This window comes from Indicator indicator, chromosome 15 (assembly GCF_027791375.1).
Source record: "Indicator indicator isolate 239-I01 chromosome 15, UM_Iind_1.1, whole genome shotgun sequence".
In the NCBI taxonomy this organism is placed as follows: Eukaryota; Metazoa; Chordata; class Aves; order Piciformes; family Indicatoridae; genus Indicator; species Indicator indicator.
The window spans coordinates 6389678-6417247 of NC_072024.1; the positions used below are offsets into that span (position 1 = coordinate 6389678).

Below are 27570 nucleotides of genomic sequence, written 5' to 3' on the forward strand. Positions count from 1 at the left end.
TGCGAAGCCAAGGCACCTTGGAAACGGATCCACCCCAGCTCACAGCCTGAATAGATTTCAAAAGGAGGGGGAAAAGGGCAGCCTTTGTAGCTAAGGAGAGGGTGTTGGTGGTCTGAGACTTTGACTACTGACATTTCAGGTACTTGTACCTGCAGCTCAGGAAGGGAGTGAAATTTATACTAAATACAGTGATTCGGTCCTTTGGGTGCCTAAGTGTTGCAGTCTCTTTGGAAGCTTATACTTGAAAATTCCTCTGAGCTTTTCTGCTGGTGTTGTCTGCCAACTGGAATCATCAAAATAGTGTGGTATGACCTGAGTGAGCTCTGTGGGGAGGCAGCAGAGAAGTCCCTGTGGCAACTATAATGCTTTTCTTTGAGCATGCCATCCCTGACCAATGCAGAACACATGGCCCAGGGACTCTCTTTGTGGTGTTGTCTTCCTTGGCACTGTCATGATAGCTGGGGAAATCACATTTGCTTGCATCACTGTGGTGGTTCATTTGGACATGTTAGTGTTAATCCAGTCCCTGAGGAAAAGGTGACACTGAAACGTGTCTGTTTGCCACCCTGTGTGGAACTGTAAGTGCTAGGAATGGATCTGTGTTCTGGTGCTTCCCTGCTCTTTCAGTCAACTTGCATGGCAAACTTCCTTCAGTAAAAGTAGGGTATTTTAAGTGAAGTTAAAGGCTACGTTTGAAGGTCTAAGTCACTGTGGTGCTGAGCCTTGTAGACCAACATTTGTGTAACTTGGAGTTTGGAATACTTTACACACCACCAGATCAAATTCTGAACGCGTTGACTGGCAGCTTGTTTGTTCCAGCTTGCTGTGTAGTTTCAAATTGTTGAGATTAAAGATAGATCATTATTTTTCCATCTTCTCAGAGCAGAGGATGCCTGGAACTTGGTAGTGGAAAATCTGCTCTCCTCTTTCTAAGTGAGCTCTTTTGGGATTATGCCATTGAATAGAGATACCTTCCTCATCTAAGGCCACTCCATAGTGTATGTATTGGTGGCCATCTGCCACCAGCTTTAGAATGAATAAAAATACCCATTCCAAATCCATCTTTCTTTCTCACAATCAGTGATTCACAGTAGAATGTAGCCTTCACTCTATTTGATTGTTTTAAACTGAGTAACTATGTTATACCCACTCTAGAAACTTTAGATCTTCCTCCTCTTTTGTGTCTCCCCTAACCTTTGCTCAAAAGTAAAGGAAATTTTGCCTTCAATTCTGCACTGCCATTTTTGCTTTCTCAGAAACAACTTCTTGGAGACCTCACTTAGGATTTCCTTTTATTTTATATGTAATGCATGAATAAAAAGTAAATGACTTGGTTAGAAGAACATAAATAGGAAGCTTCTAAGCAATAAATCGTATATAAAGTGACAAAAAGACTTTTCAAAAGCCATTCATTTGTTAGCATTTGAATGTTAGATAATGCCATGTTTGTTGCCTAACAAGAAAATGTTGTGATGTTTCTAAAGCAATCCTCAGATTTTTATTAATGCAGAAATGTAGGCCTTTTTACAGCCCCAAATTCAGACCATTTTGTTAAAGAAGTTACTGCATGGCAATTCAGGCATGCAAATGATTTTCCTTAAATGTTCTGTTTGCCATGGTAGAAATAAACTGGGCTAGCCAGGACTGTCACTGTGCTGAAAATTCAGTTCTCTTCATGAAAGTGGTAGTGCAGAAGCAAATTAATAATATTGCTTAATGTCCAATGGTAGGGTTGGCATGCTCCAAAGGTGTATAGTCACTATAAAGAAAGTCTTGTAATTTCATGTGCTTGAAAGGGGCACTTGTGACTAATTACAAGATGCAATCACATGAGGACAGGAAGCCTCAATGGATTCATAGTGAGATTCAGAGCCTTTCACCTCAAGGTCATCATTTCCAAACCAGATCTGCTTGGTAGTGTTTGGAAGTGCCTTCAGACAGGTAGTTAGTGTGAAATTATCTCTGAATTGTTACTAAGTACCTATCCACCTAAGAAATGTTGCTGTGGCTGCAGCTTGCTTTCTGGCTGCTTCCTTCTCTGTTATCTAGATAGGAGACAATTTGTGCTGTTTTCTTGCAGTGAGCTGACTGGGTAAGGTTAATGTGATTCTGGTCAGTTTCACTGGTGCTGAGACCTACCCGCTGGGCAGTGATGATGCTGTCAGACTTGAGTCCTCTGGTGTGAGCACCGCCGAGAAGCCAGCAGAATAGTTAAGTTTAAAGCGGAGTGTAATCAGAGTAGAATAATGTGAGAGAAGCACTCCAACCACACACAGTGTTCCTAGAAAGCTCTGGAAACACCAGGAGTTGAACAGGTGTGGGTGGAAAAGTTTCTTTCCATGGATCAAACCTGTTGTATAGCCCATGAAGGACTTCATAGCTCAGTATTGACAGTGGCACTAGTGCAGCTGCCACTGACCCTTGCTGTTGTGATTCTCTCCAGATCAAAATGAGCTTTTCTTGGGTTCTAAGTACCCTGAGTATGATATTTTGCAGAGAAATTTGCCCTTACGAAGCTGCTACTGCTCTGTAGAACAGCTATCACAAGCAATACCTACCCTGTCCCTGGTGGGACACTTGAGTTGAAGTACAGAAGGACACCATACACAATCCGATGATGTCCATGGATTTTCAAAGTTACCATTCTGAAAATTTATCTCACAAATGAGGCAATGCAAGCTTTGAGATCAGGAAAAGCCAACCACACTAACAGGCACTGTTTTCTAATGAGTCAACACCAGCAGAGTTGTTAACAGTGAGACAGATAAGCACTTCAACTATTGATTTGACTTTTTTTTTTTTTTGAGTATGTGAGCAGAAAAAAACCCAAACATTTTTAGAAGTGCACCCTGTGAGAAGAGAAAGCCAACCACTTTAATTAGAGTACCATCTTTGTGGAATGATGGTGGAGCTAATGACAAGTGTACTGGGTCACCTTTAGTCTTATTCTAAAAGGGGAGATGGAGCATTGCTGTTAAAGTCAATGGCTCTTGAGGGACTCTAACCAGCGCTGTGTGAGTTAATGGCATGTCCTCTCCTGCCACCTATGGCTACTCCATTATCCTTGACAGCAGCCCTCAAATCTTCATGGCTTTAACAGGAACATCTGCGTCTCTCACCTGTTTCCTTCACATCTGCAGTGGTTGTGACAGGGTGTGTACTCTTCTTCCTTCACCCTTGTTGCTCTCACCTTTTCTGTGGTAATTTTTTATGCTCTGCCTTCTTAATGACTGTTCTAATTCATCTCTGCATTTGCTGATAGTCTCTTTAGGGACAAGGGAAAATACACCAGGTGAGGGAGCCTGTTGTTTTCTGGTAAGAACAAAAGTTCATCAAATATGACAGGCTAGCTGGGATACTTTAGAAAGACAATTTCACTACATTGTTTCTGCAGCTTGCCCAGTTGTGACAAGTGTTCCTGCTAAAAAGGGCAATCCCCCTCTTCTGCAGTGAATGAAGTATGTCCCCTTTTCTGGCTGACCTGGATTCTCTTTTGGCCAAGATCCAGAAAGGTATCTTCCTTCCCTTCAAACATCTTATATACATTGATTTCAAATAGATTTCATTTTCCACTGGACATCTATAAGCCCTTGGGAAGTTGAGACTTCCCCTTCAATTCTACCTCCTTTAAGCCTCAAATTCAAATATGCTCTGTTAAGTGTGTTGGAGCTAAGCCAGTGACTGCCTTAATACAAACAGGTGTAGGAAAGTGCTGCTAGTGCTACCTCACAAAATAAATGCACTCAGTTATCAGGGAGCAAATTTCCATCTCATGGCAGAAAAACTCCTTCCAAGCGAAGTAATCTTCAAGAGACAAGAGCCTTCTTAGTCCTCTGAGTGATGACAGTGAGGCTTGAGTATGATTCAAGGATTAAACTGTCAGACTTTATCCCAGAGTTGCAGTCTCTTTCTGTCAAAGCTAAGACATGGTGTGGAGGGAGGCTTTTGATGTTACTATCCAGTTTGTTCCTGTTGTGCAGGTTATAGTAGCTTCTGTACCATTTTAAGTTTATATTTCATTTTTTTCACTTTAAGCAGAAAGGCTTAATTAAAATGGGAAAAAAATCTATCTAATCATTGTCAAGGACTGTCCTTTTTCATAAGCATGGAAGAAGGGTTGGGCTCTCTGATGCTTGGAAGGGAATCTGTGGAGCAGGAAAAATAGTGTCTTAACTTCTAGTTCTTCCATTTTTGAGGAGGGTGTGTTCACACTCTGTTTTGCTGATTTGTGCAGCTTGTTCATAGCAATTCACATTGTAAGCCTGGGTGAAATATCTTTATTGATGCTAGTTGTCAAAAAAAAGCTAAATTTGGGTAGAATGAGCAAAAAGACCTTTTGCTGTATAAGGCAATAGGGTTAATAACATGAATAACATGGAAGAAATCAAGTGAAAGATCAGCACAGGATGTGTGTTGTGGCAGTACCCACGTGTGCATGCCTGTAGCTATTGAGCACAGACCTCCAGATTTGGCTCTCTGAACTGCATCTCTCTGGGGTTTTCTTGGGTTACAGCCTGCAACTGAAATGTCAAAATTTTAGATTTGCACCTCTATTCTCAAGTAATGAGAATTAAGAACTGGGGAAGTGAGAGGCTCAAGAGATCTGCAGAACCTTGAAAAGAAAAGTAAGTGTTAATGGTGAGGCTTTGAAAAAGAGTCTTCAGTGTGAAACAGAAAATGTACAAACCCTCACAACTTCTGAATTCTGATCTTCTTTTTAATTATTATTTTATTAGCAGTATATCAGGATCATGAGTCATAATGTAAGCCTATGGGAAATTATCCTGTTCTGATTCTCATTTAATTTGTTCCTGTCTTTATTTTATTGTTGTCTCTTTCACTGTTACAGTGGACTCAAGGATCTCCAGAGGTCTCTTCCAACCCCTACCATTCTATTAAAATGATGGGTGTTCTGCAGGGTTATTTTTTTCAGTGTTAGACCTTCCCCCCACCTAATTCAATAATAATAATGACTAAAAAACATCTGTCAGCATTCTGGAAACCTCACTGATGCCTTGCACTTATGGATGCAAATAGTTAAAATAACTTAAGTTCAATTAGCTGTGTAGCCAGGTTAGACACAGTCTACACACACTGAAACCATTTGAAAGTCCTCATGCTGCTCAGAATTAAAAATGCATTTGTGCAATTTAGTTTTATGACCTGTTATTGCTTAACTGGCAGCTGGATCTTATAGCTGCACTGCTGCAATGCTTTCCTTGTCCACTCCATCAGAATAAACCCAAGATAACCATTACAGCTATATAAAATCTGATATAAACTGAGGCAAACTCAGAAAATAATTAATCAGTGGTGATCAAGACACAGGGGCTTTTCCAGGGATTAAAGACCAGCCAAGGAGCTGATGGCCTGGTGCCCAGTGCATTAACTGATCTGATTGCTTGTAATATTCCTCAAAATTCCATTTGGCTGATTTGCCTATCGCATGAAAATTTCATCTCACTTCAGCAATCAAATACATCATTCAAATCTGCAGTCTTAGCCACTGGCCTTTGCAAAAGGCAGCTCTTCTGGTAGCAACAAATGCTGCTGCCTGATTTTAATAAACACCCAGCAATTAATGGTAAAGAGAGATTGGCTGTTAAAGTCTTTTAAATGAAGACTGTCAAATGGGACAACCAGAAAAACTACCATAAACCAGAGCATTAATGACAACAGTTATGTCTGGACTGTTCTTGGGCAGATTCTCAAATGAAGGGTTACTAATCAATAGCAATTATTCATTTGTCTGCATCTGGCTGCCAAATTCAGGCACAGTCCTGTTGCTTCACAGTGCCATAAAAGCAATTTTATTGAAGGAGGGAAAAAATAAACTCCAGAAAAGCAGCAGTTCTCTGTACCTTGTATGTTTGAGCTGTTTCGAGTACTGAAATGGAGCAGGGTACAAAGGTTCCTTGGTTGCCCCCCTCTGTTTTACCTGTTATGCATGGACATGAGAATCAAGAACCAATTTTCACCAGAAATGAAGAAAATGCTTCCTTCCTAAACATCTACTTTGTTTTCTGGCAACTGCTGTTGACTGAATCTGCAGAGCCTAATGACTTAAATGACAATTGCTGTTTCTTATTCTCCAAACAGATATAATGCTTGTCAGATGAATGACCTTGAACTAGGTTAAAATTACCTTTGTTATTTAGTGGATTACAAACATTTGTTTTACACTGTTAAGCCTCAGATGGTCATTTGATATTTCAGGTGGTTGGAGGAATGCTCAGAAGGGCTCAAGGCTTAATCCCTAACATTTATTTTGTTGCATACAAGAGACAGGCTTAAGAGTTTTTCTTTCTTTTTTTTTTTTCTTTTTTTCCCTTCTTAAAGTTTATGATAACATTTAAAGAGCTTCTGTCATGCCATAGATGTGAGGTATTAAGTTGTACAGGTACAGCAGTGAGTTGGTGTGTGGGGAGCAGCTGCAAAGCGGCAGCAGGCTGCTGAGGACAGTGAACTCACCTGGAGCCCAGTGCTCTCTGCGGTTGAATTAATGACACCTTGGTCAGGATGGCTTCTGAAGGGCTAGTAAAAGAGGTGGATGGGATAGTCCTTCATCATTTATGGTCCTAGGTGTGCTATTTTTTCATTTCCTACGGCAAGAGCAACCCTGTTTTTAGAGGCTATCAGCCCTCACAATTGGGGCGGAAAATCTAATTTTTGCTTACAAACTGGTGCGTAACCATAAGCCTGCCCTATACAGATGTATGTGTACCTGCTTCTTCAGGCAAGCAGAAATCTCTCTAGGGAACTAGTTTCATTCTTTTTCCCTTTCTCTCATGATAAATTTGTGAAGGAAGGAACAAATGAGAGGAAAAGAGTAACCCACATGTAATAGCGAGAGTTAATGGGACATGTGAGAAATATTCTGTATTACAGAGCACACTGTTGCTTATTTGCTACAAGTTATGATGGAAACCCAAATCTTTCCCTTGTATTTTCTTCTCTACCTCACCTGACATAGCTGTGCAGTAGAAAGTTCCCTGCAGGAAACGATTCTAGTGGTGTTCCCCAGGGATCAGTGCTGGGCCTGATCCTATTCAATATCTTTATTAATGATCTGGACAAGGGGATTGAGTCCATCATCAGTAAGTTTGCAAGTGACATGAAGTTAGGAGCAGGTGTTGATCTGTTGGAGGGTAGGAGGGCTCTGCAGAGGGACCTGGACAGGCTGGATGGGTGGGCAGAGGCCAGTGGGATGAGATTTAACAAGGCTAAGTGCAGGGTTCTACACTTTGGCCACAACAACCCCAAGCAGCACTACAGGCTGGGGACAGAGTAGCCGGAGAGCAGCAAGGCAGAAAGGGACCTGGGGGTGCTGGTTGACAGTAGGCTGAACATGAGCCAGCAGTGTGCCCAGACAGCCAGGAGAGCCAATGGCATCCTGGCCTGCATCAGGAATAGTGTGGCCAGCAGGACAAGGGAGGTTATTCTGTCCCTGGACTCAGCACTGGTCAGGCCACACCTTGAGTCCTGTGTCCAGTTCTGGGCTCCTCAATTCAAGAGAGATGTTGAGGGACTGGAATGTGCCCAGAGAAGGGCAATGAAGCTGGTGAGGGGTCTGGAACACAAACCCTATGAGGAGAGGCTGAGGGAGCTGGGACTGTTTAGCCTGGAGAAGAGGAGGCTCAGGGGTGACCTCATTGCTGTCTACAACTACCTGAAGGGAGGCTGTAGCCAGGTGGGGGTTGGTCTCTTCTCCCAGGCAACCAGCAGCAGAAGGAGGGGACACAGTCTCAAGTTGTGCCAGGGAGGTATAGGCTGGATGTTAGGAGGAAGTTCTTCACAGAGGGTGATTGCCCATTGGAATGGGCTGCCCAGGGAGGTGGTGGAGTCGCCATCACTGGAGACATTCAAGAGGAGACTGGATGAGGCACTTAGTGCCATGGTCTGGTTGATTGGATAGGGCTGGGTGATAGGTTGGACTGGATGATCTTGGAGGTCTCTTCCAACCTGGTTGGTTCTATGATTCTATGATTATCACCACTTTACAGGTAGTATATGAAGTTTTATGCTCTTGGATTTCATTTTCCAAGTGATATGTATGCTTGAACCAGGATGGATATTACTGCTTGGCTGAAAGGCAGTCCTTATTGATTAACTTCAGCATAGCACGCCAGTAGGTAGAGAGGCACAAGTTTTAGTTTGTTTTTGCTTCCAGGTCACTCGTCATGCACCTATCTTTTCATTTACAGCAACTTTCCACTCCTTCCTCTCCCCCATTTACAGCACTTTTGTCTTGGCTGTTTTGATTTATCGACCACTCAGATTTAATGCTTCATTCCTCGGAGAAGTGTCAGTGCTTGTGTCTGATCTAAGGTCACCTATGCTACTTATTCCAGGGGACTTTAATCTCCATATGGATGTGACCTCTGACACTTGCCAGAGAATTCACTGTATTACATGATTCACTCCAGCTGTGTCAGCATGTTCTTCCACCTGCACTGAAAGGTTATGCTTTTGATTTCATTAACTTTTCAGATCTCATTACTAGGGTTTGAGGTCACTCACCTTTTTTTTTTTTTTTTTTTTTTTGTCAGATACACATCAGGAACTACCCTACCACCACTGCTCCTCACAAATTGGTTGCTCATTTTGAGAGTTGTTGTTTTTCCTCCCATTGTTGCTTCTTGCCCAGATAAGTGAGAGTGGTTCAATGTTGCTTCCCTTGTTATCCAGTTAAATGCTGGTTTGTGATTCTGCACATGCCAATGAAGCACAAATGTCATGACTGGAACATTGAGAAACTCTTTGATTTGAAACCTGCACATTGTGTGAGCACCAAATTCAATTCCTTCATTTGGGAGATCACTCTCTCTCTCCTTGCTCTAGTTGCTAGATGTTAGCTCTAGTAATCACAATACTGCCATGTATTTGAGGAATGTGAGAGTAAGGCATAGCAACCTGAATTTCTTGCTCTCTTTATTTTGGGGACTGTATGTGTCATGGTTTAACCCCAGCCAGCAACTAAACACCATGCAGCCACTGATTCCTTCCCCCTCCCAGTGGCATGGGGAGGAGAATTGGGAAGAAATAAATTTTGCAGGTTGAGATTAGAACAGCTGAATTTCTGCAATAATATAAAATATAAGAATAGCAATTAAAAAATATAATGAAAAGGAAAACAACAAAAAGAGAGAGAAATAAAATCCAGGAAAAGACAAGTGATGCACAATGCAATTGCTCAGCATTTACTTTCAGATGCCCAAGCAGTGATCTGTCCCCCTCCAGCCAACTCTCTCCAGTTTATATATAGTGAGCATGACATTTTGTGACATGGAATTTCCCTCTGGCTGGTTCCAGTCAGCTCTTCTGGCTGTGCTTCCCCCCAGCCTCTTGTGTACCTGCTCACTGGCAGGGCATGGGAAACTGAAAAATCCTTAACTGAAGATAAGCACTACTTAGTAACAACTAAACATTGGTGTGTTACCAGTGTTATGGTCACACTTAATTCAAACACATCACTGTACCAGCTGCCAGGAAGAAAATTAACTCTATCCCATCTGAAACCAGAACAGATACATTGCCTGTTATCATGGGTAGGTGATTATGGGAAGATATTTCTTGTCTATTTATCTGCAAAGTAGCAGAACTGGCATTTTGTGACAGTTCTGGACACTCTGAACAATCCCTCACTGCCAACAAGTGAAAAGTCAAAACTATACAAGTGAAACCAGACTCAATTGTATATGCAGAGACAATTCACAAGGAAGAATATGCCTTATTATTGTATATCCTTGAGGAAGGAAAGCATCTAAGTCAGGACCTTGACATGAGTTTGAAATGATGAAAAAAACTGAGTGGCTGATGGAACTGTGATAAAGAAATCTCTGCTGAAATGCTCAGTGTAGAAGGTGGGACTTTTAGCTTCTTCTCTTGAGAAGAGGTGAGTCTTTAAAAACACCTCTTCTTCCCTTCCCCCCCACCCCCCAGAAAATCACCCCATGAGCTGGACAGTTTCTCATTAATATGTTTGGCTAAAAAATGTGCAAAAGAGTAGCTGTCATTTCCTTAGCTGTCCTTTCCTTTAATGTATGTGTTTCTCTAAGAATATTTACCTCTTGGTGTGTTCTTCTGTGTGGTCATACATTTGTGAGCAAAAGCCAGCTGGAAATGAATGAGGAAAAGATGATGAACTGCTGCCAAGCTTTTTAGAGTGCTTTCTTCTTCCAAACAGCATCAGTGCTGACTTCTAAACTCACTTGTTTCTCTTACTGTTGTCTGCAATATTAGCTTCCATAGCCATTCATCTTCCTATTGACAGACATCCTCTTATCCTTTAAATAAATGATGCAGTTGATTTTGTGCAGACCAAGCTTGCTGGTTTTGAGGATTACTGGAGAATGTGCTGAGCTAGGATCAAATTGTCCTACTGTCTAGATATGCTGTTCTCCACAGTACTAGTTGTTTTCTTCATCAGTGAGGGCAGCTTATGAAATAAACTCCCTTTAAATGTGTCTTTTCCATATGTATCTTAACTAAAAAAAAAAGAGAAAAAAAGAGGAGGTTATTCAGGATATCTGATAAAGGCAGGCTGCCTGCATGTATATTGCATTGGAAGAATCCTCTTTGGGAGTGATTAGAATTAGCCACAGACATAAAATGGGTGTTGACAGAATTGGCTAGCAACCTTCTGAAAGCCTTCCTCTTTCTTTGATATTTTCTTTGTAGGTTTGAAGTATATCACTATGGTGTTTGATATTTTATTAACAATAATTTTATTTCTCTCTATTTGAGGATTTCGTAGAGTTTGAGAAGCATTAATTGCATATCTGCCCTCTGACTTCTATGAGGAAAGTGAAAATAAGGTCTTGTCAAATATATTAAATGCAAAAAAAAATCTATTAAACTGAGACTAAACAGTTCACTGGTGATTATTCAGTCAGCTCTACTCAACTCTTGTAAGGTGCAAGCCTAATAACTTCCTAGTTTGTACTTTTTTATTCTTCAGAGATGGTGACTGCCTTCTCTGAAAGCTGTGAAGGCTGCCTAGCAGCTCTGCATAGTCTATCATCTTCTGGGCTGGAAAGTCCACAGATAACAAAGAAATAGTCACAGAGCTTTCTTGTGGACAGTCTCTGAGTTAAGACCATTCACAGAAGGGAGAGTCCTGGAGGCTGCATCCATTAGCAAGCCTTATCCCCTGGATGGAGAGATCAGGAAAGCAACCTCAGTGAACTTGAAGAGCATTAGTATTTTTAGGGAAGTTGAGCTGTAAAGAAATCAGAATATGGAGAGCAACAGTTGCCAAACTCCTTATCAGGGTTAACCCAGAGGTCCATAGTTTTCAACATTCATCCTCTGCCCTCCCCAGTGCCTGGCTTGGCAGACCCAATTCTCTTTGGTATGCAGAAGGTGTTCTGACAGGAACATTCCTCTGGTCCTTTTGCTGATAAAATGCATCTCTCCTTGGAGAGTTTTCTTATTTAAATGTGAAGATGTAACTGAATTTGAACTGCAAATATTGGCAGGCCTGAAGTTGCAGATCTGAGTAGGTTTACAGGTGGAGAGCTATAGATTTATGAGCTTTTTATAAGTGAGCCCTAAGGGGCTTTACTCTCCACAGCCTCGCTTTCTCCCTATCTGTCATTGCAGTTCTCTATGCAATGGTTTTCCTGATGTGTCCAGCATAGAATTCACTTACTGTGATCTTCACAACTCTAAAAATTCTTCTGTCCCCTGCTGCTCTAAGGCCTTGGCTTCCTGAGAATCCATTGAATATAAAATATTTTAAGACTGTTCTTGAGGTTTTTCTGCCGTTATGCTCTCAGTTGTACCTTAAATGTACTTTAAACCTGAGATGAAGGTTTATCGAGTGCAAGATGGAGACTAAAATGTGCAGGAGAGTCTTCTTACATTTGTTTTTTTGCTGCCTTTGGGCACATGAATGTAGTTACAACAGGTTTCAGCAGACCTAGGCAGAGAATAGACTGAGTTGATGGTTAGTCTTTTGGATGTTCTGTGGGTTTCCTTAAACCTGAAAGCCACTCTGCAAACTCTGCACTTGTCCTCTAGGTAAGAGAATCACAGAATGGTGGGGGGTGGAAGAGACCTCTAGGGATTGTCTAGTCCCAACCCTCTTGCTAAAGCAGGGTCACCCAGAGCAGGTTGCACAGGATTGCATCCAGGCAGGTTTTGAATCTTTCCAGGGAAGACTCCACAGCCTCTCTGGGCAGTCTGTTCCAGTACTGTCAGTACTGTTGTCATTACTGTCACCCTTAAGGTAAAGAAGTTTTTCGTTGTGTTCAAATCGATGAACACTGACAAAAACAGGACTGTAGCATGTTAACACCTAGAATTTGTTCTGCACCTGTTCACAGATGTGTCTGAACATTAAGAAGAAATGAATATGATGTTCAACAGAATAAAAAGTGTTAAAATGTGTGTGAACAAGCAGGAGGAAATAAAAAACTGTGAACATGTGGGAGGTGAAAGACTATTACCAGGGCAATCCAATTAATGCAAATGATGCATGCAGATGTCTTTGGCTTTTGAGTACCTTGCACTGTTATACTTCATAAGAGCTGCACACTAGGGACAAGGGAGAGCAGTGTCTTCCTTTGCATGGCAGAAGTACTTTCAAACCTTAGCATCCTACCCCTGCCAGCAGATGCAGAGGGGACAGCTCCTTTTACCTGCTTGTGTAGCTGAGAAGCATGAATAAGTGTACAGTAAAACAGCTGCTAAAGGAAAGGATGCATTCCTGAGGTAATTTAATTTTGCCTTCTGCAAACATCTGTGTGCCTGTTGACTCCCGGGCACTTCAGGGGAGCACTGTCACTGCTTTGAAATTCAAACATGATAATTGAAAGCTAGACCCAGGTTTTTTGGGCTGTATGCTCAGGGCCAACCTGTTTGATTTATTTTGATGTTGACTTAGCAGGACTGTTCACCTAAAGGAAGCAGAATTCGAGCTTGAAAATAGACATTCTTTCAGCTACATATGGAGTGTTGGGGCTGGACCAAGTCCAATCGTTATGATATACCTTCTGAAAAAATGGATTCTACTCTTACCTTGGGAGCTGATGTCTGGTGAATAATGACTTTAATTAGAGAGAAGACCTAGCCACTTGGTCTTTCAGATGAGATAATGGAAAACTCAAGCATCTGACCTGAGCAGCTCCAAATTTTTTTTTTTTTTTTTAGTTCCCTCCCTTACAAAATCTCCTTCTCAGGAGACAGCCCAGGCTGTGGCCTTGATGTCCTGAAGTCAACAGAAATTTTGCTGTTGACTCCAGTGAATGCAGGACCACCACTGTAAAAAACACAGGAAACCAAAGGAAATTGTCCCTGTTTAATCCAAAGAGTTTTGGCTTGGACTGTTGATAAACAAACAAACAATCTCTTTTAAATTTAGCAACCTCATTTTACAAAGCCTTTTCAGTCAGAAGCCCTGGCCATCTGCTTATTCACTCGAGACACTGTCATGCAAGGTGTTTTGTAGAAGAACACTTTGGAATGAAGTGACATGGCCAGATTCATTTCTCTATTTGTGTCTTTATTTTCCATATTGACTTACAGAGAAGCCACTACCCTACAAGCTGGTAGCTGTTTTCTTTTCTTAATTTTTTTTTTCATGTTTATTATGATATGGATGTTAGGTACTTGCATGAAAATTCACAGCAGCTATGTAAGAGACTTTTATGCTGTCTTCAACATTTTTCCAACTTTCTGTAAAATAGCTTATGCATTTTTCTGCTGTAGCATATTTTGCTTAAAAGAAGAGTGTGTCTTTTTCCTCAGGAAAAGAAAAAAAAAATTAGAACAACCCCAAACCATCTCTGTATATATAATTCATTTTATTTGTTGAATGCACAAATAGAAGACTAAATTCCCTTCCCAGGATTGCATATACTTAGTTTCTTGTCCACTGAGGTTGTTGTGAATACAAATTTGGCATCAAAAGTCAGGGAGCTCTTTAGCTGTGCTTGTTGAAATACTTGTGAAATCAAAATACACATACAGCAAAGGATCATTGCCAAGCCAGCTTTAAAAAAAAAAAGTTTTATGTATGTTTGAATGCTTTCTTTTTTTTCTTTCCTCTTTATGAAAACACCCTTAGGAGCCTAAACTGTGCCACTAACTCTTCTGAAGCTTAAGATTTCCCATTTAACTCATAAAAATTTATGCCCCAAAAGGACAGTGATCTTAGGCACTCAATAATATTTCACCTGTAAGGATGTAAGCCTTATTGCATCAGACCAAGGTGTTCTCTAACTCCAAGTACTGTATCTGGTATTAGTTAATGACAGATGCTGTAGAAAAAATGAACAGCAAACAAAACAGGGCAAGCATGGAGGGAGTAGGAAACAGGAGAGTCCTCCAGGCTTGCTACTTGGAGGATTATCTCTTTCCAGAGTGCTCTTCCTTTCACCTTCCTTTCTTTAGTCTGCTGTGCCTTTGATATTGCCTACACCAATACCTGTACTGTAGTGTCTTCTTGTCTGAGGAGCCTGTACTGCTTTGATGGTGAATATTTTTATTATTCTCAGCATTGTCTCTCTGTCTAGCTCACTTATTAAAAAACTCACCCTGTTCTGTAGTGCTGTTAATTTACAAGGTGCTTTACAAACACTGATAAGAGCCATCCAGGGCTCTAAATAAGACAAGAGAAATGCAAGATGAAGCACTCGAAGGCTGTTCATGAAAGTGAGGACATGGAAATGACTTCTGCAAAGAGGAGATGGGTTATGTGAAGTGGGCTACCTGAGAAAGGGGTTTAGTCAGGGCTGAGAGTAAGTCTGGCAGTGGAGGAAAGTGATTAGGTGCAAGGAGCAGTGGCGCTAAGGCAAGAGCAAGGAAAGAATAGAGGAAGGGAAAAATAAACTCAGAGAAATAAAGGATGGTGAATTGTGAAGAAAGGCACTTGAGAGGAAAGCAATAAGAGATTAGAGCCATGAGGATGATTAGGGCACTTGAGCATCTCCCCTGTGAAGAGAGACTGAGATTCCTGGGGCTATTTAGTCTGGAGAAGAGAAGACTGAGAGGGGATCTGATCAGTGTCTATAAATATCTGAGGGGTGGGTGTCAAGTGGAAGGGGCCAGGCTCTTTTGGGTGGTTCACAGTCATAAGACAAGGAACAATGGGTTCAAATTAGAACACAGAAGATTTCACCTCAACATGAGGAGAAACTTCTTTACAGGGAGGGTGACAGAGCACTGGAACAGGCTGCCCAGGGGGGTTGTGGAGTCTCCTTCTCTGGAGACTTTCAAAACCCACCTGGATTCATTCCTGTGCAGACTACCCTAAGTGATCCTGCTCTGGCAGGGGTGTTGGACCTGATGATCTCTTGAGGTCCCTTCCAACCTCTGATATACTCTGATTCTGTGACTTATTCCAAGTTTCTTACAGTTCAGTGGGAGTCCTTTTTGTCAACATTTAAACATCTGTAACCACTTTTCAGCCTACCTTGTTCTTAGCCTCCCTGCTCTGAGAGGCATAGCAAGCAATGTTTACACATTTTAAAGTTAGAAAGTTTCCCTATTGTTTAAGTATCCCTTGCATTAAATATCCTTTCCATTAAATCCCTTTAAGAATGGAAAGAACTAAATATAAAAGCTAATGAAAAACAGCCAAAGGAAGGAGGAGTTTGCCTGTCTTGTCTAATCCACCTAACTGACCACTCCAATCACCTTTTCTCCCTGTGGCTTTGTAAGGGCCAGGGAAGATAGGCTGAAAAATTGGCTTGTTATGATGAACTCATCTTTATTAGCAGGACTGTGTGGAGCTTAGCTGCATGATTAGTGGTGGACTTGATGTTCTTGAAGTTGGACTTGATAATCTTGAAGGTGTTTTCCAAGCTAAACAATTCCCAGGATCCTGTGAACAGGATAATCTTGGGGAATAAGCACAATCCTACAAGATGATTTGCCCCTTCCTCTCCCTGGGATTTAAAGTGGGGTTCAAGAGTTTCTTCACCTTGCATGGCCGTACGGAGTAGCTTTTTCTTTGTGAGCTGATGTTTCGTTTTGTTCTCCACCACTGATCTCCGCTGATCATTAGGCCAGCACCAGGTCAAGCAAGGGACGTGTGAGGTTGTGGCAGTGCACCGCTGCTGCAACAAGAACCGGATTGAAGAACGCTCCCAGACAGTCAAGTGCTCCTGCTTCCCGGGGCAGGTGGCTGGGACGACGAGGGCTCAGCCCTCGTGCGTGGAAGGTAAGCAGTCCCCTGCTCACTCCTAGCTCATTAAAATTGAGAAGTTTATTCTCCTTGATTGTTTGACTTCCCACTGCCTCGAAAGCGTAATCCTTCCCTTTGTTAATTTTGGAAGCACCTTTGTGCGTTGATGATAATGAGCCTGTGCATAAATCTGGGTGGAATTAATCCTCTTAATGTATGTAGTCGTCCGTTCCCTGTCGGTGCCAGTAAAACCTCTTAGTTTTTCCACACAAGAATTATCCTTTAAAACTAGTCTGAAAACAGCGTAAGCAAAGAAATTCAAGCTTAAGGTGTTAGCCCTTCCAGTTGTCTTTAGACTTAGTAGCTTGGCTAAAAATTCACTGGATAATAAATAGAGCCTTGAGACTGGGCATGCAAATAATGCTAGGATGTCAGATTAGGAGAACTATTCTTTAAATTAATTTTATATGCCTAGTGGGCTCTTATGTTGGACACCAGGGCTACAATGATGCCTCATGTGTACTTAATTTCCTGTGTTGTCACCCCAAACACATTAGAGTTTGGAGAGCAGAGCAGTCATGCTGCTGTACGGGAGACAGTATCTGAGCTAGGACCCCTCCCTGACGAAGGAAAGATGTGGTAATAAGTTGCCTTAGTCCATAATTTTCCTGTGTATATGTTGAAATCCTGACAGAGGTGAACATTGTCATCCTTATGCTTTTAGCAGCAAAACTTGTTTGAAATTACTAATTAAATTGATTACATACACTGAAGTTAAACTCTTACCTTGATTGTAACATTGAGCAGGTGTTCTGAGGCTGTAGAAAACTTGCCTCCCTGAGGTTCACCCTGCACCTAGCACAAATTTCCTCTTTGGCTTACCAGCAGTTCAGAAACTGAGGGTTACCCTTTTTCTTTTTCCACTATCAGAGTCTTTTCCCTGGAAAGGCTGCTGCTCCTCTTGTTAACTTAGTAAACACTTACTCCAAGACATACTTTTGTTGTTGTTGTTGTTTAATTTTTTTCTATTTATCTTTTACAAAAAAGTCTAGAAGTTAGCAGATTCCCCATTTCATTAATTCATCCTAAACACAACTCTTCTATTCTGATCCTTTTTCACACAAAATCACAATAATTTCAAGTTACATATTAAACAAAAGCTTCAAAAATCTGATTTTTGTTAACCTATTGTCAGTTTTGAGAACCTCTTACTTAAGAAAGTAGATTTATTTATTTATTTTCACCTGCTTACTCATTTCATGCCACAGGAATACAATCACCTTTATTTTTGCAACTTATCAAGCAGTTTTCTTGTCAAATCAAAAGTACCTTCTATATGTTTGGGTGACCAAACAAACAGCAGAAATACTTTTACATAGAACAGATAATAAAAATCAGGAATTGTTTTAAACTTGCTTAAGGACTGCAAAGGTGGCACTGTCATTCTGTGCCAGAAAGATATAAATCCACTGTACCTTAAATACATATTTCAGTCAAGGCAAATAGTTGCTGAAATAATTTAGTAGCTGTTTGATTTTTTTTTTTTTCCTTCAAGTATGGTTGAAATTAAATATGACAAAATATGCATGTAAAATTTTTGGTTTCTAAAGTGAAGACTTTGATTCCCCCTCATCCCTTAGGGTAATGCTTTAGCATGCTTCACTTATTTTTGCAAGTATCTGGGACTACAGTCAGTTGCTGTACCACAGGATCTCTATTTCCCTAGCCTCAGGATTAGATGTGTTTTCTCCTGCTCTATACATATCCTTCAATAGGATTCTACACTGTCTTGAGTTTTTATATTTCATTCTGATACAGACTTTTCATTTTCTTTTCCAGCACTTTTTTACTGCATGCAGGGCTGTTTAATTTGCCTGTATTTTGCTCTGAGCTTAGAGGGAAGGACATGCCCAAAGCATAGACTTACTTTTCTAATCAAAAGAAAATATAATATAGAACAACTGGCTTGTAGTAGTCTTTTAAAGTCTTTTCTTAGAACTTCAGACCTCATCCAGGAGCAGTTATCATTATATTAGGGTAGCAATTGCCTCTGTGCTGTTGATCATCACATGGTGGCTGGCAACTGCAGTTCCTGTCTCAAATCACAGAATATCTCACATTGGAGGGTGAGGTATATAAGGATCATCAAATCAAAACCTCTGCTCCTCACAGGACTGGCTAAAACTAAATCATGTTTAAGGCCAGGCTGGATGAGGCTCTGGCCAGCTTGATCTAGTGTGAGGTGTCCCTGCCCATGGCAGGGGATTTGGAACTGGATGATCCTTGTGGTCCCTTCCAACCCTGGCTGATTCTATGATTCTATGTGACTAAGAGCATCACCCAGATGCTCCTTGAATTCTTCTGTCGAGCTTGGTGTCATGACTGTTCCAGCAGCTGACCGCTCTCAAATCACTTATCTGCTAAACTGTCTTTGGACAACATAAGAAAATAATGTAGTTTGTGTTCACTGAATATGTGTCCAGAAAGTACCACCCACCTGTTCTGTCAAAGTAGGCAGTGATACACAAAGAGATGTTTTTACTTCTTGGAACTGTTGATAAATGCAGCATAATGCTCAGAGTTTTTGTAGCAGATAATATTATTAAGTGCATTCTATTTGGATTTAGAAAATGTATTCTGTTTGGGTTTTAGCTTCCTTACATTCAAAAAGGAAATAAATTTGTGCAAGTCAGGCTGGAAACCAACAGGAAATAGAATGAGGTCAGTCTCTCAGCATTGTCTATGAACTTTTGAAGGTTTATGAGTTTCAGCTCTTTTGTGGGTAGCACCAAAAAAATATCGTTGGAGCTGAGTAAATGGGATCCTATTTCATGTTCTATGCAGAGCAGCAGCCTTTATAAAGCTATCAGGATGTAATTATGTTTTCCTTTCTTGACCAAACAAATGAACTGCTACACAATCAAATAATTACAATTAACTTTCTTGAGATCTGCATAATGATTTTACAGTCTCTTTCTTCTTACTGTTTTTTAAATGAAGATCTGATTTCTCTTTCAGTGTTGTTATGGTGTTAACAACCCAGGAAACAATGACTAGATGATAGCTTTCCTTTAGGCCAGGCAAGACTATCACTGGTCATATACTGTAGATGCTTCATGACTAGTCAAGAAATAAATGCTTACAGGTTATGGAAGCCTACAGAGGTCTGGGTCATAGACTGCAAAGTCTAGACAACCTGCATTTACCATTCTGTTCTGAACTCAAACCTGAAAATTGAGCAGCTTTCTGCTATAACCCTACTTTATTTTTATTTTATTTTATTTTATTTTATTTTATTTTATTTTATTTTATTTTATTTTATTTTATTTTTATTTTATTATAGAATGTTATTTTATTGTATGTTATTTTTTATGTTATTTTGTATTTTTTATGTTATTTTGTATTTTTTATGTTTTGTATTTTTTATGTTATTTTGTATTTTTTATGTTATTTTGTTTTTTATTTTACTTTTTATTTTATTATTTTGTTATTTTATTTATTTTATTTTTAATTAAAAATTAAAAAATTAAAATAAGACTTTCTCACTTGAAATGTATGTATTTGTGTTTAGCATTTTAGCTTGTTAGACATCCTGGAGGTATACTCACTCAAGGGTCTTTTCTTCCATAAAGAAAATAGTATCAACCAAATCTCTTGACTACTTTAAATGTAATTGAGTTATTGACAGAACGGTTTGACCTCGTATTTGGGTCAATAACAATATTTTACAAGTTTTTTTTCCCCTTAGTGTTCTCTGTCTTTCAGCATATGGGTCTCCTGACCTAGATCCCACTGCATTTCAGTGTCAGCTTGTTTGTTAATTTGGGTGAGGGCAGAGCTTAGCTCATCAAGCAGAGCTCCTTGTTGATGTGTGTTGGGCATTGAGCCCTTTTGTGTATGTGTGTGTGTGTATATATATATTTTATATATAGAGAGAGTTATGTATATATTTATTTATTTATTTATTTATTTATTTATTTATTTATTTATTTCTGTAACAGTGCATGAAGTCTTTGGCCAGAAACCATGCAGTGACGACTCCTTTTGTTTCAGGATGAAATATCCATTACTCTGTGGAGCCCAACAAAGGAAACACAAGAAAGAGTTTATCACTGGCACACCATCTGAAGCCTGCATAAGGCATATATCACCTAAACCTAAAACACATACTCCAATGTGACCATAACACAGCACTGAAAACATTTAATCAAAGAAAACTGGTTACACCTCAAAGCCTTTGGTCAATGGGGATAGGACATACATATTTGAGATATGTCTACGGAGACAGACTGAGAGCATTGGGACTATTCAGTCTGGAGAAGAGAAGGTTCCGAGGAGACCTTGTTGTGGCTTTTCTGTATCTTAAGGGGGCTACAAGAAAGCTGGGAAGGAACTTTTTAGGGTGTCTGCTAGTGATAGGACATGGGGGAAATGGAGCATGTCTAGACGTGGATTTAGATTGGATGTAAGGAAGAAGTTTTTCACCATGAGGGTGGTGAGACACTGGAGCAGGCTGCCCAGGGAGGTGGTGGAAGCCTCATCCCTGGAGGTTTTTTTAAGGCCAGGATGAGTGTGGCTCTGAGCAACATGATCTAGTGTGAGGTATCCCTGCCCATGGCAGGGGAGTTGGAAATAGATGATCCCTGAGGTCCCTTCCAACCCTGACAATTCTATGATTCTATGATTTTATATATAATTGTCAGGGTTGGAAGGGACCTCATATATATATACACACACACATATACCATGAAATAGGCAAGCCCATCATCAGAGGTTTTTAACATAAAGTCACAGGTCAGCTGGATATGAACATTTTGAAACAGGTTGACAGATGCTGAGGAATTTTATAAGAGGTCAGGTTTAAAGCAGATTATCAGAGCAGCTCTATATGATAAGGCTAAGCCCTGCTCAAAAAGGGTAGTGGATATGTGTGCCAATATTCACAGCTACCAAAATCTCAGGAAGGCCTCACTTTTGAGCCAAGTCAGAAGGGAAGTTTGTCTGATTACATTCAGGCACACACCTACACATAGAGAAGTGACATTGTTTTCTCACAGTATGTGCTAAGAGGGGAAACTACATGCTTTGTTACAGATGAAATGGTAGATGTCCAGGTGAGTTCCAAGGAAAACGTGTTGAAGTGGTGCAGGAAGGAAAGGAAAAGTTAGCTACATCTTGTAAATACATAAAGGAAAGTCTCCATTGCCTTTAGTGCTATGAATCAGTCCTTTCCCATGCTGTGCAGTAGTACTGTTGTGGGGCCCAGCTGACATTTATAGAGTGCTTTGCGTTGCTGGAATGTCTTTCATCTTGGAAACTTTAAATATTGGTAGTAGGAGAAGTCAAAGTACTTCATTCGAAAGGGAGGATATGAAGGTGAAAATCAATGTTTGTTATAGACTTGAGCTCTTCCTAGCATTTTTACAAGCAGCGAAAAAAAATCACTCATCGTGGACTAGCTGAGACTACAGGGCAAAAACCCTTTTGATCAAGACTTTTTTTTATCCTTTGCCCATGACAACACACTTCCTTAGTTGCATTTTGAATGCATCCAACAAGAAACTCTGACATTTGTTTATCTGAACTTAGTTCTGAGGGCTATTGACAAGCATTGGCAAACAAACAAACAAAACCCAAGGCTACTTCTGTACACATGCACACCTCATTTTCCTGGGGATTATTTCAGCTTCCAAGCTGATACTTTGAGAGATGTTGCTGTAGATAAAATGAGCCACTAAACTCAGAAAAAAACCCAAAAAAAACCCAAACAAAACATAGTGAACATGAGAAACTTTAAATATGCAGAGGACAGAGCACACAGCCTGCATTCCCTGCCTTCAGTCATAGCTACACTACTTGTCTGCAGCTACAGAAAATTTTGCTTAGCAAAGGCCAACTCATTTTGTCAATGACTCAATTACATTTCAAGTAGTCATGAGATTTTGTTTGTACCCATTTTCTTTATGGAAATAAACATCTCTGAGTAAGTACCTCCAGCTTATCTAACAGCTAGTGCCAAGGAGAAAAAACATTAATAACTTCTGTCTGTGGAGTGGCTATCTTAGCTAAGGGTGTTAAATGCTTCTAAGCAAATCATCACTAGCCAAATCACCTCCATCCAGACAATTGCATTAGTTCAAGAATTTATGAGGAAGAAACACTCAGATTGGAAAAAATGTGGGACTAAAGAATTAAATATTTTCTCTACAGCCAAAGAGCCATAATGAAAAGACAATTTTTGCTGAAAACCCACCTGGGTAACAGACTGAAGGGAAGAGTGCATATAGAATAGAAAAAAACCAAACCAACCAAAAATCAATACATAAGAAATAGATAAAAGAAGAAATAGCTGAGGAGATTTCCCTCCCACTGTTTTAGAATGGATTTCAGAATACTTGAGAATTCAAAAGGATGCTAATGCTCTGCCAGTATTCAAAGAATAAAGAAAATATACAGTAGAATGAATAGTGTGTTGGAAATTTATGTTAGAAAGCTTAATCCAGTGGATTTGTCCAGACTAAAGACTGTATCAATTTGTTTGTTCAAGTAGAACACACAGAAATCCTGAAAGAAATAATGTTGGTCCATAATGCCTGAAATACTGACATTGGTAGTGCTGAGGCAGATCAGTATCACAGTTCTCCATTTAGGAAGTATCTCTTCAGCTCTTTACTTACCAACTTTTTGTTAACTAAAGAAGGTTGTAACCAACATCTGCTGTGATTCAACTTATTTTAATTGTTTTTTAATTCTTACACCTTTGAAATTCTGACACTGAGTACTTTAGAGCCCTAATAAACTGGCTAATAGATCTCTGGTCAGTTGTAATTTGAACTATATTTCAGAGTGTCTGGTGTAGGATAGAAAAGCTCTGGTTTTGTGCCAGTTTTGAGAGGACAGGCAGCAGGGTCCAGATACTTAGGGGCAACTGAGGCTGGTCTCAGTCCTGTGCAAGTAATGGAGAAGCTGATATGGTATCCAGTTAGCAAGGAATTCCTGGAGTACAGATCACAAGAGTTTATATGGCTGTCTGAAAAGAGGTTTGCCATCCATAACAGATGTCATTTGCTGAGAAGTTTTCAAGATTGCATTAATCCCTGGATTGTATTAATTCTGGGTTTGGCACATGTAAGCCTCTGCTTTCCAAGTTACCTTGGGATGCAACGTAGAACTCATTCAGGTAAAGGTTTGGTTCCTAACTACATTTGAGGGTTTAAGTCTTATCTGTTGTAAGCTATTTAATTTTGAACCACGTGCCATTGTGTGCACTGCTCAGTGCCAGTCATTTCTCATACCTCAAACCTGCACCTCTGCCCAGAGTCATCAGTAGAAGAGGTGGTGAAATGTCACAGACCTATGGGGATTTCACAGTGCTTAGCTCAGCACCTGACTGCAGCATTTTCACCAGCGACCTGAAAGCAACTACAGAATCTATCCTGACAAAAATATGTATGGATTTCATCTGATGGGGCAAAGAAGTAATTAATGAGAAGCCCAAGGCAGGCACACAGCACAATCCCAGACACAAGAAGCAGAACCTGTTTGAAATAACTGCATTAATGAAGACAAATGCATTGTGGTGTGAAACTAAAGAAGTTCAATCAGCTCAGCTTATCAGGCAGAAGATTGAATAGTTACTGGATTGCAGCACGTTTAGTGCCTTCACAGGGAGAAAATGGTGATTGCTAACAGGTGCTGTAACACAGGAGAAGACAGAAGAGGAAGAAAACTGAGGCTGTGTATTTCAGGCTGAAATTGTTTAACTCAAAAAAAAAAAAATGACAAGGGGAGAAGTTACTTTCTTCACCTGTTCCAGGTTCACCGGCTTGCAAGACACTGTGCAGGCACACACAACTGGAGGACAACACAGTGAACTGCATGAGGCAAGATGAGATGATGTATTGACACCTTTTGCCTTTACTCTTTATGCACCTATTGTTCCTATGGAGTCACTTTATCTGGGATCGATGCCAGCAGAAGATTTATTTCAGGCTAGTTTTTGGTTGTTGGTTTTTTTTTTTTTTTTAAATCAGTTGGATAATGTCAAACTAAAGCCACATCCTCTCCCTTCATTAGGGTGGCTGTGTATGAGTGGAATAGCTGCTTTCATTTCATAGAAAAGTCATCTGTTGAAACCTCTCCAAGAACACTTCAGGTTGAAAAGAAGAGGAATCCTCTCTACCCTCCAGTGAGTCTGCACAGTTACAGGGTCAACGGTAGTTAAAGAACTCTAGCTCTGTAGATAAGCCTAAGGCTCTGATGGAGAATTCTAATGGACTGATCTTAAGGGCGTGTTTGACACAAACAGCTACAGCCAGCTGGGACATGCAGATCAGCAGAGTGGACATTACAGCTACGAAGACATTGGACATAAAATGGATGTAAGAATTAGTGGATTGTTACAGCAAAGAACTGAGGATTTGCTGGAAGCTAATGGAATGAGATGTGTATTAAGTATTCAAAGTCTTGCTGTTGCTCTGAGGAGAGGTTATCTGCACAGAATAGAAATCAGGCAACAGAAGGGTAGGAGTCACTTTCTAAGAAAATATCTAAACAAGAGATGAATAGAAGGTGAAATATGCAGTCTGCTGAGGAGCTTGTGGATCTGTTTGAGTTACAGATTGACTCAGCAATGTTTACCATTCACATCTGCCCTTGGTTTAATGGAAGATGGTACAGCTGAAGATGATGGACCAGTTTAACTCTCTTCAGTTCCCCATGGTTCACATGGAGCAGGAAGATATAGGGGCATCATTTGTCAAGAATACTGTGTGAACCCACTCCTGAGTCAGCTGATACTTTTGATCTTTTTAATCAGGGGTTAGAAGCAGGTCAATGCAGGTTATGCAGATAAATAAAAACTGCTGTGTTGGGTGCATTTTCCATGGTGTCAAAACAAATGGCACTCAACCAAGGTCGGATGTGAGGAGTTATCAGAGTAACTGAGGCACAAGGAACTCTAGGTACCTGTAAGAGGTGAGAGAGAGAGGTGGTTTTCAAAGTCTGAAATCAAACTCACGTTTTTGTGGTAGCACTAAATATATGAAAGCATGTTCATGTGAAGTCTCAGCAGCCACACTGACAACAGCACTGAGCAGAGCTGTGTCATGGGGTCATCAGACCTTCCAGGAGGACTTTCTGGCTTTGAAGCAGTGCTCTGAAGACAATACTGGCTTGCTACCATCTTGCTTAGGGACCTTTGTACATGCCCTCAGTCTTCCTGATTCAGCCCTTTGAAACTTGCTCATGTTTACCTGAAATGAATGTTGTATGTTTAGAAACTAGGAAAGTTAAAGAAGATAAAATAGATAAATAGACTGTGTGTCTGGAGTGAAAATGATCCCTCACTGCCTAGGAAGCTCAGGCAAGTTTCACCTGCTTTGTCAACAATCAATCAGCATCAACGCAAATGATCTAAGATCACAATGACTGGTGACAAGAATCATGCACTTACTTTATAGTTTTATGAGACTGACAAAAACACTTTCCAGAAGCCTGACTGGTGTTCCAGAAGTATGATTTTCATAGCGCCTTTCATGTAGGCTTAGAGTGAAAGTGCAAAACAAAAGTAATTGAATGAACATTTCAGCAATATCCTGCTGTCAGCTTGGCTGCTTGTCACCCTAATTTGAAGGTTGCAGATATACAAATCCACCTTGAAATTAAAAGCAAAAAAAAAAAAAACAACCCCAAAAAAAACCCAACAAAACCCAAAGTGTTTTACAAGAAGTAGACCAAATTATTCTTGTTGATCTCTTTTGAGTGTGGGATGTTCTAAAGCATGCAATTCAATATTTTGTGCATATAGCAGCATAATGCAGAGTAACTAAATCAACATTTTAAGCCCTATTTTATTTTGAAATCCAATTTAAATGATGCAAGATTGGGAACTGGTATATTTCATAATCATTTTCTGGCTTTCGATGAAGCCCGTGAGCGATGCAGAACTGAGAAATACATGCAGATGTTTGCAGATGTTTGTGGGAAAGCTGATCTGTTGCTTACAGCAGTATTCTAAAGCCATGACTATACTTGTGACAATAAAAAGTGTGGTCTTATTAGTGGAAATTGGCCTAGAAAATCAATAAATCTGCACAGCTCAGGAGTACTGCTGTAGTCTTCCAAAACATACTCAAAGCTGGCAGTGCAACCAAGTAGGTTTTTAGTTAATAATCTAATGCTCTCCTGTGGTTTCCACATTCTTATCTGCACTATTTGCTGACAGACCTCACATATTTACATCTCTGTGCAATTCTATTTTCTCACCCATTGAAGGGAGAAACTGGCATTTCTACAGCCAGTCTGGCATATGCATATCTGGGTTAAACAAGAAGCTTAAGTTTCCTTCTACCTTACAGCAGGTACTTGACTGAAGCATGTAAATGAAGGAGGCAAATCCTCTTTGTAGTCAGTGGAAACAAAAAGGCGCTTGCAGAGGTTAGTTCAAATGCTGCTCAGTCTCTGGCAGTGCTTGCCTCCCTTTACCATTTGCATTTTGCCTCTACTTTTCTATGTGCTGGTGAAGGGATTTGACCACATTTTTAGCTCAGACACAATCAGTGTGATTAGCTATTGAAACAGTAACTGTTGGTTCTACCCTTTGAAATCAAACAATTGACCATTGCACAGCCAACCTCCCTGCTAAACCTAACAGTAAGAAAAAAAAAATAGCTTGTCTGCTATTTCTCTTTCCTGTTTCTTTTTCTAGCATCCATTGTCCTACAGAAGTGGTGGTGTCACATGAACCCTTGTCTGGATGGAGAGGACTGTAAAGTACTACCAGACTACTCAGGTTGGTCTTGCAGCAGTGGAAATAAAGTCAAAACCACCAAGGCAAGTACAGTGATGGTTTACATTTAAAGGTGACAGTCTGCTGATAGCACTTATTGCCAGTGATGGAGGGTGTGACCTCCAGTACAGGACTTCTCAATGTTTTGGGAAGGGGTGGTTAATGCAGTTGTTCTCAGAGAAGGAAATATTGGGTCAGAACTTATCCTTCATTGCCAGCCTTGTTAAGTTCTTGGGTGCTGGGGTCAAAGTGGAGAAAGCCTTGCTTCAGTCTTTAGTGATCAAGCAAACCATTCTGTTGTGACCAACGCTAGAGCAATCATGTTCCAAGAGCAATTTTCAGTGTGCAGACTGAAGACATGGATCCAAGGTCTTTACCAGCATCACCTAAAATTAGTTTCCTGTGCTACTGGAAAGTCCTTTCAGCTTTTGGAAGTTGCAGCCTGTCTTGGAAGTTGTTGAGAATCTGCCCTGATGTCAGTGGTAACTGTGGGACCCTGAGCATGTCTAGAAATCAGGATGGTTCAGACAATTTCTAATTACAGGCAATCCTTAGATGGCTTTTTTTTTTTTTTTTTTGAAAGCCTTTTCTATTCCTCCTGTTTCTTAATTAATGGTCATCAGAGAGAAAATGTCATGTCCTCTGCCTG

The 27570-nt window shown here is 40.4% G+C and overlaps 1 protein-coding gene across 1 annotated transcript in view; it reads left to right on the top strand.

The window, feature by feature from the left end:
- TAFA4 (TAFA chemokine like family member 4) overlaps positions 1-26992 on the top strand; it is a 56758-nt gene extending 29766 nt beyond the window's left edge. The window contains exons 3-4 of the mRNA XM_054387476.1: positions 16013-16168; positions 26841-26992. Of these exons, the coding sequence (XP_054243451.1) occupies positions 16013-16168; positions 26841-26992 (308 nt within the window). The remainder of the gene's footprint in view (positions 1-16012; positions 16169-26840) is intronic.
- The last annotated feature ends 578 nt before the right edge of the window (positions 26993-27570 follow it).